This window comes from Phyllobates terribilis, unplaced genomic scaffold (assembly GCF_046119375.1).
Source record: "Phyllobates terribilis strain yellow unplaced genomic scaffold, ASM4611937v1 Scaffold_12__6_contigs__length_324123572, whole genome shotgun sequence".
Classification (NCBI taxonomy): domain Eukaryota; kingdom Metazoa; phylum Chordata; class Amphibia; order Anura; family Dendrobatidae; genus Phyllobates; species Phyllobates terribilis.
In genome coordinates, this window is record NW_027362772.1 from 65,802,570 (window position 1) to 65,818,398 (window position 15,829).

At 39.7% G+C, this 15,829-nt stretch overlaps 1 protein-coding gene across 6 annotated transcripts in view; it reads right to left on the minus strand.

Annotated features, from left to right (window-relative positions):
- Positions 1-302: 302 nt before the first annotated feature.
- The window catches only part of LOC141172076 (hemicentin-1-like), a 121,271-nt gene continuing 105,744 nt past the window's right edge, over positions 303-15,829 (minus strand). For 5 of the 6 annotated variants that reach the window (XM_073655910.1, XM_073655907.1, XM_073655909.1 and 2 more), the window contains 6 exons: positions 11,772-12,065; positions 10,287-10,529; positions 9,538-9,843; positions 8,463-8,564; positions 5,241-5,283; positions 303-3,039 (listed from right to left, as the gene is read on the minus strand). In XM_073655910.1, coding sequence (XP_073512011.1) covers positions 5,261-5,283; positions 8,463-8,564; positions 9,538-9,843; positions 10,287-10,529; positions 11,772-12,065 — 968 coding nt within the window. In that variant the 3' untranslated portion in view covers positions 303-3,039; positions 5,241-5,260. Of the gene's footprint in view, positions 3,040-5,240; positions 5,284-8,462; positions 8,565-9,537; positions 9,844-10,286; positions 10,530-11,771; positions 12,066-12,689; positions 12,975-15,829 lie in introns of all 6 variants that reach the window. The other variant, XM_073655911.1, reaches the window with a different exon arrangement.

Sequence of the window (15,829 nt, forward strand, 5' to 3'; positions counted from 1 at the left end):
GCGTCCTATACACCAGTCCTAATAAAGAGGCATGTGGGAGAAGGATGTGCTGAATTCATTAAGAGGCATCGTCTCACTGGCCTTGCCAGAAATGCTGCTCTAGTCAGAGACTTCAGTAACATTTCTGGCATAAATAATGGTGAAATTTTTGATGAAATTGGCATCACATCCCATCCATGGTCCTCCAACTTTGACAAAGCAGACCAGAACTGTTGTGAAAGTGCCAAATGTCACAAAACTTTTGCAAAACTTCTCACAAAGATTTTACAGCTTTTCAATCGCAAAAACAAATCGTGTAAACACCTTGATGAATCGTCCCCTTTATTTTTTGTTTAAATGTCAAAAAAGAGTCACCAAGAAATATCAACTTTCTTTGAAATAATTTAGTTCCTGTTCTTTATTAAATATTTTTATATACATATCAACATAAGATTATAGCATACCATCCATACAGGTTAAAAAACATGCAATTCTGCTCTTTGAATGGAAAAAAGAAACAAATATACAACACTATGAATGAGTGTTCACACGTCTCTACAGATTTACATGCAAATACACAACAAAATCTGAGGGTGACATCAGATTTGGCTATAGATTTACAATTAAGGAAAATTGGAAGCAAATCCACCATGTATGAAGTCACCCTTAAAGAAGATCAAGTCAAAAGTGGTTAATTTTTTATCTTATTATATTCCTGCTGCTCCCCTGGGTATTCTCTTTATTTATTTGTTTTTATGAATCCATCATATAGTATTTGAACTATAGGCCTTTTTATTAAGTGCTAACTTTTGTGGTCTTTACAAAGTGCTCACAGGATCCTCTAGGGAGGGTCTTTAGGTTGTTCTGCATAATTACCCTGTGAGCACTGCCCCCTAGGTAAAGGCAATAAAAACTAACACTAAATAAAAAGGAAAGATCGCTGGAACCTTATGGTGGATTCAAATTAAATAAAAAAAGTATTCGCCAGGGGAGCAGCGGAAATAAAAATAGAACCAAAACTGGCCACTTTTGACATGGTGACAGGTTCTCTTTAAAGTCATCCTTAGAACATCAAGATGAATTTAATACCATTGAATCAATCCAGGGAGATCGCTTCCATCTGAAATTTCAATTAGTACTTCTACTTCCCCAATATCATTTATCAGACAGTATCAAGAGATTTGATGATCCTGAATCTCATCACTCCGTGGGATTTCATTTTTCCAATATTTTGGTTTTAATTTTCTCAATGTAAAAATAGTAAATGACCTATAATTATAAACCCAATCTTAGAACCCGAAATACAGTTTAAAAGATATTTTAGAATATTAATTTTTAATTTAAAAATGCTTCCCAAGCAGCAAGTTTTATTTTGGAGCAATCAGAGCTCCACATACTATGTATATGATGACTTACTATCGGTACTCCTAGTTTTTTTTGCATATTTATACATTATTTTATTGTTTTTTATGTTATGCAAATTTACAAGACATGCCTGCCTAATGACGTTTGCTGCTCTTTAATACAATTTACTGTAATAACAGTATAGTATGATGTTTTTTAATCCTGGTCTGAAAACACGTTGATGCAGACATCTTGATTAAAACGTCTTCTATTTTCATCTTCCATGTAAATGTATCATCCTTTATTAACATAGCAGCCGTCATATCAGTCCTGTCTTTGGATCCCTTTCCATGACTTCCGTGCATACATTTGACATAAATTACTTGGCACAAAGAAGAAAAAAACTGACTTTTAAACTGTATAAAAATTCTTGTTTCATGCTTACCAAGTATCATAAAAAGACAAGAAAAAATTCAAGGATCGACAAAAAAACTTTATATGCAGACATAAAAGTTCATAAATTAGGTATATGGCAAAAAAGGCTCCTACCCATAGCAATAGTGCAGACTGACCATATGAAAGAAAATCCCTAATGAGCATTTCGCTTATTAAGTATGTTGCTTCCTCAGGGGGTCTGATCATTTCACATAAATTGCGTAGCTTTAAAGGGGTTTTCTGGTGTTAAGATATTAATGTCTTATATTCAGGACAGGTTATCAGATTGGTGGGAATTTGACAACTGTGATCCTTCGTGGTGCATGCGCCACACCTAGGTAATACGGATGCAGGCGTTTAATAGGTATACAATAGCATACATTGCAAATGGGCTCAAGTGTAAAAAAAAGGGATCCTTTACTGGAGGATTCTTCCGTATGGAATAGGAGAGTTGACTTTGCTATTCCATAAGTTTTAAATAAAGGGTTACTAATGTGTATGTGCCTGACAGATAGGAAATGGACACTCTTTGACTGAGATCCTATGGATACATTTGTAATCTATCCTGGAAGCCTTTATGGCGCATGGGCTATGTAGATACTACGAAGACCAAATAGACCTTAATAGGGTTGTGTGGTCACTTTGCTATTCCATTCCGCTGGCGGGTACATCAACGCATCTTCTATTGAATAGAATAGGAGCGATTCTGGAGCGCCAGGCAGTGTCCGCTACACGTTGAATGGAGCTACGCATGGCAGCTTGATTCACTGAGTTTAGATCTGTCCACTGCTGAAATTGAGCTGATCAGTGGGGTTGTCCTAAGGATAGGTCATCAATATCTTGTGACTGCACAACCTCGTTAAGGTCTATTTGCTCTTCGCTCTGCTTCTGTAGTGTCTACGTAGTGCATGCGCCATAAAGGGAACCGGTGTAGATGCAACCTGGATGTTAACCCCTTCACAACGTTTGATGTACATGTAAGTCAAAAGTCCCTGCCTTTGATGTGGGCTCACACGTTTCTGCAGAATAGTGGCCACTAATATGCTGAAATATAACAACCAAGTAAAACTGTTCTTGCAGAGATTACAGTCATATTATATTACACTCATTACACTCATATACAATACCAGATAAGTTAATATTAAATACATATATTCTACTATTTAAATACATTTGTATATGTGATCCAGAGTTGGAGCATTTCTTAAATTGCACGTTTTCCATGGAGTCACATGGCTTTCGGAGGAGCGTTCCTTGCAATATGCAACTTTTTCTGTTCACCTTTGAATGCAAATGGAGAAGAAATTATTAAAGCAAAGTATTCGCAGTCTCAGCTTTTTAAAATTCACGAGCAAAAAAAAAAATTCAAACACCAGAGGCTTTTTTCACCCTATTTATTTATTTTTTCAAAATATGTCTCATATTAGTATAAAAGCCCCATAGAGAAGCCTATTGGAAAACCAAAAGAATACAATATTATATTTAAAAAAAATAGTCTAAAAAAAACGACCAAAATAACGTCATCGATATACCTCTAAGAGCTCGTGCAGACAACTGTATTATCGGTCCGAGTGCGATCCGACAAAATATCAGATCGCACTCAGACCAATGTTAGTTTATGAGGCCGTGCAAATGTCTGATTTTTTTCTGGGGCAGAGCCAGTCTAGGGGGAAAAAAAGTTGCAGCATCCACAAGTCTGATCCAATATTCACATCACACTCGGCCATGCAAGTCAAGGAGTGTGTGGAAACCATCGGACTATACTCGGATGACATCTGAGTGCAATCCAATTTCCATGGACTGACACAATCGAGAAGAGGGAGAAATTGTTTTCTTCATCTTCTCCTTATCCAAGAGAATCAGATCACACTATGATCAGTGTTTGATCAGAGTGTCATTTGCATAATTGACTCAATTCTCTCAGATGAGAGAATATACACTTGTGGGATCCTAGCCTTACCAATATGCTTGATATGGCTGTTAAAACCCCCCACAAAAATGGTATAAAAACAGCTTGAAATATACTCGGGGAGATTTATCAAGGTATATACGCAAGATTAATAGTGCAAATTTGTACTAAAAACTGTTTTCTTGCACCTTGTTTATTATAAGTTTTTAACACTTTCCGTGTCTTGTCTGACAAGGGTGTGTGGCTTCACTGACATGGTTGTGACTTAGTAGGAATTTAATTACATTTCTAGTGTTTTAGTATAATTCAAAATAATTTATAAATAGGACAGAGATAACAAACCAAAAACATACATTTTAGTCATTGGGTCAGCAAAGCATAAAAATTTGCATAGAAATTCAAAATAAAGAAAGTCAAATCCAAAATTACAATTGTGTTTTATCATCACCAGATGTGACCCAGAATTGTAGAATATCTATAGAAGCAAATAAACTAATTTGGGATTTTTTTTATATTTGCCGTGTTGGCTTTATTCCCTTGTTGGCTGCATGTATTATATAAGATATTGTTTTATACTTTTATTGCACTAACATGATGTGTATATGCGTGATGTATTAGGGGATATATTGTGAATCCAAAGGGACCAGCACCAATCAGTAGAATGTGGCACTGTTATCTCCATTAACATGGAGCATCAGTGCGTATGCCAAGTGATGCTCCATTCATTCTCTATGGGGTTGCCGAGTATCGTACTTGTTTTTTAACGGCATTAACGGCACACTCAGTAGAGAATAAATAGAGTGTCAGTCGAACATTCAACCTGCCGCTCCATTTTGTACTGGGGATAAAATTTTCTTGTTGGCTACAAATATTCCCCATTCTGCTGATTGGCGCAGGTCCCAGCAGTCGTACCCCCACCAAACAAGAACTTCTCACCTATCCTTTGGATGGTGGTTGACCATCTAAAGTATATGGATGTTTTCCTCATCAAAAATGGAGTTTGTTGTGCACCAAATTTATCTTACTTTGACATTTTAACAGTTTTGAAAAGTGTTAAGTGAAAAGTGGAGAAGGCTAATAAGAAAACCTAAAGTGACCTAATTGTACTAAAGTGCACCATTTTTGGCACAAGATACTGGAATAAATGTACGCCAGCATGATGAGGAGTAAAGACGAAAAGAAAAATGTATTATGCTATGTACTCCATTTTGACTGATACCACCATAGGAAAACATATTGCAAAATGTCTATATGAAGCAAATGTCACATTCATGTTTCTTCCTTTAAAGGATTTGTGCAATTTTTTGTGTTGTTAAATAAGTTGTGATATACAGGATGTTGATTTAGAAGAAGTTAAAAGAAAAAAAAATGTATATATTGGGAATCACATTATTGTGGTCACGTAGAATTGATTTAAGAATAGTCAGTCCAAAAAAGGACAGAGACACTAGGCTGGGCACAAATTGGACTCTTAACGTGTTTTTCCATGCTCCCCAGCAAAAAAAAGTATGACAAATATAATTTGATATCAGGTAGCATTCAGATCCAAATCTATGTATTTATATTAATTTACCTCTTATTTTGATTCTTTCTTCATACGGATTTTGCTCTTCGAGCTGTCAGAGTGAAGTGAAGAAATGGTCAGTGACACGTATAATTTTTACATGATGACTCATTTAGATAATGCTAAGTAGACTTTGGAAATGTAATGACTCTTCTATCATTACAGTAATGAGTGTCTTCTAGCTATTGAGAACCCAACTACTTTTTCATTGCAATAGTCCAACACAGCAAGGTGCAAGACATGGCAGCAGTGTACAACATTGACCTTGTGGGCCCCATTGCAAAACTTTAAAGGTAAAAAGGCACCTAATAACCATGTTTCCTTTCTACAATAATCAAACATCAGGGTTTGGTATGACTCTACTTTTACACGACCTTTAAATTAACTCCCTCCCATGTACTGTGCATGTTGTGTGCAGGCATGCCCCGGCGGGTGGGTCGCCTGTGTCATAACCAGAACCTGTCTTTGACAGCAGCGATGATCACTGCTGTTAAACTATAGAGTCAGTTATAAAAAAGCACTCCAGTTATATTTTTTATTCCTTAAACTTGTGTAAATGTTAGTACACTGTAGCATCTTTATGGTAATATACTCACTGATTGCCATCTTCTCCAGTGTCCAGTGACACTTTAGTCCTCTTCTGAGTCAAGTGACAGGTCTTCTAACTTACAGGTGCACACTGGGCTATATGTGGGAGCCAGAAGTGGCTTCTACAGCATCAGAATAAAGCTACACAGAGTGCAGTATGCTCCGGAGAGTCGGAATCGCAGTCACGTGACTCAGAAGAGGACCAGAGCAGCACTGGACATTGAAGTAGACTGCGATCAATGAGTGTATTAACACATTTATGCTACACTAACATTTACACAGGTTTAATAAAAAAATCACTGGAGTGCATCTTAAAGTATTGGCGTATATAGCGCAAATGATCAAAAGATTGTAGGGTCAAGTCTCTAATAAAAAGTAAAGCAGAAAACAAGGAAACCGTTAAAAAAAACCCAGAAATGTTTAAATCACCCTATTTTCCCTATACAAAAAGAAAGAAAATAACAAAATAGAATTATGAACCTATTTGGCATCGCTACGTCTGGAAAGGTCCAAACAATGAAAATATAAACTGATGTAACCTGTCTGGTAAATACCGCAAAAAAAACCCTGAAACCATTTTTTTGGCTACTGCCTCTTCCTAAAAATGAAGTGAGTGCTCGGCACTCAAAAAACCATCCCTCACATAGCTCCATCGATGGAAAAATAGAATTGTTGTGGGTCTTGGACGATAGCGACACAAAGCACATGTTTTATTTATATAAATTTCAGATTTTTTCTACCCACTAATATATATATATATATATATATATATATATATATATATATATATATATATAAAACTATACAAGTTTGGTATCATGGTAATTGTACAGACTGATAATTGTGTTACCAGGTCATTTTTTATCATACAATGAACGTTGTAAAAATACCTCCTCTTCCCTCCCTCCCCCCAAATAACGGTGGAGTTGCGGGGATTTTTGTTGCCATTTTTGTTACTATTTCACTGTACTGTACTTCTATTTTTCTTTAATATGTTTATTATTGTATGGTAAAATTAATGGTTTCTCTCAAAAACACAACTTGTTCTGTAAAATTTCAATTCTTCCTACAGCTATGTTAATGGAAAAAAAAGTTATGACTCTTGTAAGAAGGGAAAGATAGAAAAATTAAAACAAACAAACAAAAATTCCAGCATCGGAAAAATACTAGTAGAGCCGAGCCAGGGCTGAGCTACAGTATCAGGCACAGCCACGCAAAGGAGAATCCTGATCTTCACCCTTTAACCACTGTGATCCCCCTGTGGGATCTGGTCTTACAAATGGATCCAGTGGATTTCTTCCGCGAAAGGGCTGCTGTCCAGAAGAGCAAACCAGAGGCAGGAAGAGTTGCCAAGAGGGATCAAAGCCAAGAGGTCACATCAGGAACAGAATTGTATGACAATTGTATGGTCAAAATTCACACCAAGGTCAGAAAACAGGAGGAATCAGAAAAACATCACAAGCAATGACTAGCACAAACCAGGCATCAAAACGAATTGACTGGCAGTGGAAATCAGAAACCCAGGGGTTTAAATAACAGACAGCCCCGCTCAAGGTTCTCAGAAAAAAAGTAACCAAAGCCAGATAAGTAATCCCATAGTTCCCTGATCCTGTGGGACCAAAAGTCCCAGGAATAAATCCAGACTGATGGGCTGCAGCGCTCACACTTCCCTAGGATGTAACAGTTTCGGATAAAGAAACTGTGAGTGCTGCAGCCAATCAGTTGGCAATGTTACGTGAACTCTGGCAGACAGAGTGCCAACATCACTTTAATGATGTACTCTGGTCCAAAACCCTTAGGACCAGCCCTGAATATGACCCAATTTCTACATAAAACTCATTACCAATCTTCTTTATCGTCATTATATCCTCATAAATTCACCTTTATATCTTCTGCTACAACTCTTTGATTCCTAGAAATTCCATGTTACATGCCTTTCATCAAATTGGCCCCAAACCAATCTCCATTAGGTTTCCTCTCCTGTATGCCACTTGCACTACGTCAGTCTCTAGTATCCGGCTGCAATCTTATAACATCTATGGTCGGTTGGGGCTTTCTCAAATAAGAAAAAAAAAATAGCTCTCTCCTGCCTGAGCTCCTACCGGTGGAAGTTTGAATGGTCCGTCTTTTAAGATTACCAGTTGATGTAAGGCGAGATATAGTTAATGAATCATGGAAAAATACATGACGAGTAGAGGGATAGAAAGGGTAAAGAGGGATCTATAGCAGATCTAAAGTGGGCCTCATTTGGAGCACCACCATACATCCTATTTCAAGCATGATGGACTCATTGATTGCTTGCCCAAATTCTTCTACGAGAAAGGACAACTTGATCCTTTAGCTATTTCTTCCCTTGAGTTAACATTGTGGGGAAGTATTCAAATAAGTCATTGTTTAGGTAGAAGAAGACAAGGAAGGTATAAAGACTGAAGGTCCATTTTGACATGTTTTCTTTGATACCCAAGAGATCTTGCGCTGTCTGAGTCAATAGACAAGCTATTAGTCAATGCAACATCCCCTTTGCTTTTATTGACAAGACCCTCATTGTGAAAAGGCTTTTAGCATACTCATCAACCATTTATGGGAGATTTTGAGAATATCAACATTTTTTCAATGACATATAAAAGCCATATTTAGACATACCACGTCTCCTGACGAGGATAAATATGAGAATTGCGATGACGATAAGTAATAACAGTGCTCCAACCACAATCCCAGCTATTGCACCACCGCTCCATCCAAAAGCTGCAGATTAGGAGGAAACATAAATGTATGTGTAATAAAGAAAGAGATATAAATACAATACATTCTTCTCTGGATAGATGAGTAACTGCACTTTCACAAAACCTTTGACATGTCGTAAAGTTTTTATTGGTGGAGGCCCATGTATTGAAATCACCACTAATTACTGAAAAGGAAGGATTTTGTTTGAAAGCTGTTTTTTCTCATTAGTGGAAGACAGGTATGTAGACTATCTATTGCACTCATCATAAGTCATCAAGAAGAGTAGTGCTTAGTTGAGCTTTTCTGTTCTTCTGTTTTAGCGATCAGTTGTCTTTTCTATTGCACCCAGCCTATGTTTTCAAAAGAATAGCGCTCAGTTGAGCTCTTCTGTCTCTATGGTTTAGTGATCAATGGGGGTTTCAGCACCTAATGCTTCAACTATCAAAACATCTGACATGTCGTAAAGTTTTTATTGGTGGGATCTAGGTATTGAGACCACCACTAATTACCAAAAGGAAGGACTACCCATTGTATGTCTTCGAGAAGAGTAGCGCTCAGTTGAGCTCTTCTGTCCCACTGTTTTGGCGACGAGTGGGATTTTCAGCAACTAGAGCTTTAACAATCAAAACGTCTGACAAAGATTTGTGTAAGGTTGGTGTGCACTTATCTATTAAAGCCTCAACTCTACCACATTGCTCATTCCTGATTGACATCCTCTGTTCTAGTCTAGAGCTGCATTCATAATTCTGCAAGCTTCAGAGCTGAAATCTTACAGTTTTTTTCATTTTTGGCTTACTGTTTGCACAGCGCTTGTTTTTGGGATTAACATCAGACATGGTTTGGTCATTTGGTGTAAGAAGAAAAAATTGTCCCCCCTACATTGTAGCTAAACTGTCAGAGATGACTCTCACTACAAGCTTGTTGACTGTTTCCAATAAAATCAAGCAGAATTATAAATACAACTGGAAATATTGTCAATGAAGTGCACCATTACCTTGTTTTGTCACCCTGAGGTTGAAATTGAAGGATGCTTTTCCAATAATATTTCTTGCTCTACATTCATATAATCCTGACTCACTCGCACTCGCCTGAGTCAAGAAGAGAGAAGATGTAGAGCTATTGGACTCCACTGTGATTTTCCTACTAGACTGCACAGTGACGGGGACAGGATCTGGATTAAGATGGAACCAGGTGAACTCAGCAGGAAGTCCGGGTGCAAGTGACACTCTCATTTCTACTGGTTCTCCTTCTATTATGTGAATGACAGCACTGTTATTGTGCGTTGGACAATGTGGAGGTTCTTTATGGAGGACAAGAAAAAATGAACCCGTTATAACACATTATCAAACTGCAATTTATATAATTCATTTATTATTATTATTCATTTTCAGGTAGACACTAAATGTTTTATAAACCCCATCCACATGTACAAGCAATACCCGAATATTAGCCATAGGGTTTTAATGTTCAGCTCCATGAAATGGACACTAATAAACAGAGGCCTCCTTGCAGGAGACACATTGGTGGACAAGGGTGCAACCAACTCAGTTGAGATCCTATCAATTAGCCCATTTACTAAGTTTTCAGACACCCATACAATCTACAGACTGAAGATTGGAAGACTGAAAAGCTTTTGGTAGCCAGTTTGCACTTTTTATGCAGTTCCATTTCAGGAGGAACAATATTGGTCGCTGTTCATACATGATCAAACTAAAGATTCGCTATCCTAATGTTGAAACTCACCCAAAACGACAGTGCATGAAGATGTTTTTCCCATTTGATCTCCAAAGCAGGTGAGGTTTGATCTTTGAAGATTATGATCTCTGGATATATTTCTGGTTACAGTGGTCCATGCTGTGCTTAAAATGTTATTGAACTTCATGGTCACATTAGCGGAAGGGTTCCCTCTTGGCCAGGAACAGTCCAGCACCACATACCCATCATTATCGGATGTCGCCAAGCATAAGACATTTCCTTCTGGGCGCCCTGTCGAATGACAAAGGGTTGACTAATGGAACTGATTTAGACAAATTTGAAGCTCAGTACAACAATATCTTAATCATGTGATATTGTAGCTGCAAAAAAATTGTTGAAAATTGAGGGATGTTTAATAGACTGAATGCAGTAGTAATAATTATCACGCACTAATTGGTGGAGAGATGGACGAACCTGAACTGTAAAGTTCGGGGTTCATACCTAGTGTCCAGTGCTGAACTCCGAATACAGACTTCTCCCTGAAGTTCGTTTTAGTGTTCGAAGTTTCTGGAGGAGAGAGCCGTTACTATGACCATTTTACAGGTCCTCAAGGTCCACCAATCCTGGTCCTCAAAGTTCACCAACAAGTCATGTTTTCAGGATTTCCTTAGTATTGCACAGGTGATGGAATTATTGCCTGTGCAGGTGATGGAATTATCACCTGGGAAATACTAAGGAAATCCTGAAAACATTACCTGTTGGTGGGCCTTGAGGACTAGAGTTGGGGAACCCTGTTTTACAGCATTAAAGTTTGGGTCCCCATTGGCTTCTATGGAGTTTCGGTACGGGTTCAGGTTTGGGTAGAGTTCTGGTACCTGAACTGAACTTTGGACTACAGTTCACTCGAACCCGACGAACTCAAACATCCATGGGTCCGCTCAGCTCTAATGGAGATCACACTAATTGGATCTCCGACTATTGGCAAATCATGTATCCTCAGATTCTGGCCACTTATAGCATTCAATGGAGAGATTGTTTCATATATCAGTAGCTTTCTCTATACTAGCGGCCACCTTGGCATGCACAATGCGAGTAAGGAGACACCTATCCAAAATGTCCAAAGTGGAAAATGACATAACCACTGAGGGTAATTTTCTCATTTCTAATATATGGCCAGATTACAGTCTTTTGCTTGTTCGATAGTAATCCTTGCCTTAAGGTTAAAACATCAAGGTGTACCTAGGGAGTGATACTACTCAGCTAAGTAAACAATAAGGCTGACTTAGACTAAATCCTCCCGGTATGTTCTAGAAAATAAGACACGGGTTGTATTGTCTGCTCTATCACTATGATTCTGGCATAGATTTGTGATGCTCTCTTTTTTTGATGGACATGTAGAACCACGCAAAGCCCAAAGGTAAATATGGCACTGATTCTACCTCAAGGGTCAGGGCACCTTAAAGTATTATCTAGGGATGTAATATTGGGACGATGCTTGACCTAATCATAAACCAAATGTTACATAATACTTACATCTTAATGTTAAGTTCAGGTCATTGCTGGTCTCACTATTTTCTAAGTTGGATGCCGTACAGGTGAATGGTCCGGCATCATGCCTGGAGACGGGGCTGATGGTGAGAGTGGAGTTTGGAGGAGAATCACTCTGAATTATGAAGTATGGAGGGTTCAGGGACACTGGTTCTCCATTTAGTCTCCAGGAGAAGGTAGTGGCTGAACCCTGAGTTGAGCAATGGAGAGACACCGAGTCCTCTCCTGCCCAGAGCACCGCTGATGTGTTACTGGTCAGCGTCACTTCCGAGACCGGAGCTGTGAACCAGAACATAATGTCCAGTTACTAAACTTATAATATATGAATATTTTGGCAAAATGTAGAATATTAAGAGTTTCGATTGTTTTATTTTATTGTATCTTTGAATGTCCACCCTTTTCAAATGTAAAATAGATTCATAATTCTGTGCAAATTACTTTATCCATATGTCTCTACAGCTGTTGGTGCCTAACTTTTCAGATACAGATCTCTGAATTTTTCTTAAAATTATATCTGTCTTCATCTACCTAGGGGGAGCCTATGAGCTTACCGCATACTGAAATATTATTGGCTCCTATGTATAGACAGTATGCAGTGAGACTCTAAAGGTCCCCCTAGTGGTGGCAGCAGGCAGACAATATTTTAACATTTAATTCTATGTCCATGTTGGGGATTTATAGTTGTGTATTAAAAAAAAAATCTAGCTGCTCTTAAATTATTGAGTACAATAAATTGTAAAATTTTGAGAATCTTAAAAATTGAAAACTTTAAACTAGGTCCTGTATTTGAGGTGGTTTCTTCCATCGAAGTGCTGGATCTAGGAAAGAATTAGGTGCCTCATTAGTTATATTATGATTATTTATACTATTTTTTTAATATATTCTTATATTTTAGATACTCACAGGCCAGGTTGAGGTACAGTTTGCTGCTGTTTTCACTGTTCATCCAGTTTTTAGCCGTACACATGAAATATCCATTATCCTTAGCAGAGGTCGGGCTTATTATGAGTATGGAGTTTTTTCGGATGAGCTGGTATTGGGGGTCCTGTGGTAATGCTGCTCCTTCCAGACTCCAGGAGTAAATTACATCTGTACCATTAGATGAACACCTTAAAGACGCAGAATCCCTTCCCGGCCACAGTAACAGGTCGGATGTGTTACTGGTCAGGGTGACCGCAGATACAGGTACTGACCATAGAATATTTCAAATCAATATTAGACAGAGCATGTAGAGGGCTATGGAGGGTTTAAAGCTAAATAATTTTGGAGCTCAGTCCTCAGGATTGGTAAGTACTCCAGCAGTCGGACCCCTCCCAATCAGACATAATGTGGATAGGTGATAAATTTCAATGGTAGGGATAACATTGCCCTTCTTACGTCATATATTTCACAAATTGAACAAGCATATTCTGACTTGACCACACATTCCTATTAAAGATAATCTGTCCCAGGTTTTTTGCGATGTAATCTGTAAGCAGCATTATGTAGTGGCTGAGACACTGATGCCAGTGATGTGTCACTTGCTGGTCTGCATGATATTGTGGCGCCCCTGAGGGTTCAGTCGCCACAGAGGTACTGCACCTCACCCAGAGGTGTGGTGTCTCCTTCTCTCAGGTAAGAAGGGAGTGCTGCCCGGAACCCCAAACACCTGCATCCAACACTACACTGCTCCAGGCTAGCTGGAAGGGCAAGATGCAATGTATGATTCTGCTGAGCACTGACCCTGGCTGGAGTGGGGGGAACCCAAAGGTAGGGGGAACCAGTAGTGGGTGTGGGAGGAGGAAGTAGTTAGGGGGAGCACTTTGGTAGGAGTATAAAATAGGGAAGCCATCTTAGGGTGGCAGATAGGGTTCAGGATGAGTAGAGGAGAGCAGTTCAGAAGAACAGTCCGGGAGCAGAGTCTCATTAGGAACTCTGCTCCACAAGTAGGGCCAAGTCTGGAGGCCCAGGAGGGGAGCAGGGAGTAGGCTCTGTTCTAAGAAGTGATCCTAGGGGTTACGGCGAGTGCATAACGGCACCCGTACGCCCCGAATCTGTCAGAAGACAGAGGGATCGTAAGCTGCATTCTAATCCCCGTGAGGGTCAAGCAGGTCTGTGAACTCCGACGCACAGGAGGGACTTCAGAGCACCCGAGCAGGATTGAGAGTGGGCAGCGCAGAGCAGGAGGGAGAAAGACCTAGAGTGAAGACGGTCTAGCAAGGAACACGGAAAAGTGGGGTTCTGCCAGGTACCCCTGATCTACCTGAGGAAGCACTGAACCTCTGCCTGGTGAACGCAACGCGACGCGAGAGGCTGTAAGCTGACAGTGCACCCTGAGGAACTAAAGAACTGTGAGTAAAGACACGGATGACTGCACCGCACCGCCTCTGTTCAATTATTTCGTCTGCGCCAACATTCCCTCACTGCACTACAATGCCCAGTGCAACCACCATCTACCTTACATTGCCCTGGAGCTAAGCTCTACCTGTGGAGAGCCACACCATCCCTGCTGCCGTAACACCAGAGGACTGCTTCGCAGCGGCGGCTCCCTCTAGCCGCAATCAACAGGTGGCGTCATGAACTTTTCAAATCCCCTATAAAATATCCCCTTTTTGCACTGACCGCCCTGGGTCACAGACCGGGCCAGCCACCGTGATATCCCCTATACTGGCATTCATAGGCCCAGCAACCGAAGGCCCGGCTGCCGAGCATCTCACGGCCCTGGGGGCGTGTCAATATCATTTTGATAGAATCACAATTTTCTCTGCTGCAGATCTAGCTGAGCTCAAATGCTGAGCTGTATATAACGCTGCCCACACCACTGATTGACATGTTTCTGTGCACACTGTGCATTGACAGAAATCTACTAATCAGTGGTGGGGGTGTAATTGAACAAAGCAGCAGGACTAGATGGCATGAGACACCTAGTCCTGCAGTGAAAATCTCCTGCTGATAAAATACTGATTTTATTTATACAGTGTCACACAGTATAGTAAGTGACACATCGCTGTAATCCAGGTCCCAACCCCTACATTATGCTGCTATCAGATTACATAGCATAGCAAGCACCTGCTGATAGATTCCCTATAAAACTTATGTAGGTTTGGGGTAAATGCACTAGTGAGGTTTATCTTTGGTTGGGATCCTGGAGTCATGAAAATCAAATATAAATTGTTTAATACCCCAGTATATGGAGAATAGAATAGAATTTCTGTCTCTTCCAGTAAATCGGGATGTCTCTCTTTTTTTCCTGGAACCTCACAGATTTCCCTGGAGAGATGGCAAGTTTGGCATAAGTTGAAGAACATGTTTTCCTGTAAGGAACCATTCGTGGTGAGGATTGATCATGGTCATAAAGTACCCAGTAAAGGAGTCTCTGAGTGTGTGTTTGAATTTTGGGGTCTTGATGTCCACCTCTATTTAGGCCACAAGTGGTTAGATGGTATGGGGACCTTGGCAGGAATTCAATAGCAGGCACAATACCTTTGGTACGAATGGTACAGAGTCTTTCTTTATGAGTATAAGATACGGCATTTTGATGTTACTGATTTATTACTCAAGTGTCGGAGTACCTCTCAAGCTTTCTAGCTCAGGCTTTCATCTTCTCTATCCACCACTGCAGATGCACTTCCATGTCCCCTCCTGGTCAAAATAGGAATTGTGATATTCCAGGTCTGGCTAACATGGTGCCCTTATAGCCAACTCCTAGGTGCCTTGGGGTATTCTGCCTCCCACAGCTCTGATATGCTACGACCGTACTCACTGCTGTTTGGTAGATACCTTCTTAGTCTTCATTTAATCTCCACACTCTGGCTGTATAGAAACAGTCGCTAATACATGACTCAAAGTTGCTATCTTTAAATTCTTCTGAACTAAACACACTTTCCACTTGTGGCCTTTTCCTCAACAATAAAACATCCTACTTCATCAGTAACTTCTCTCCAACTCTCAGAAACAGGAACTCAGTCTAATACCTGCTAAAAACTTCCCCCAACATGGGTTGGCTCAATAGTTAACCCTATGCACAGGCTAACAAGCTGCTGCCGGCAACCAACTAGACAAAA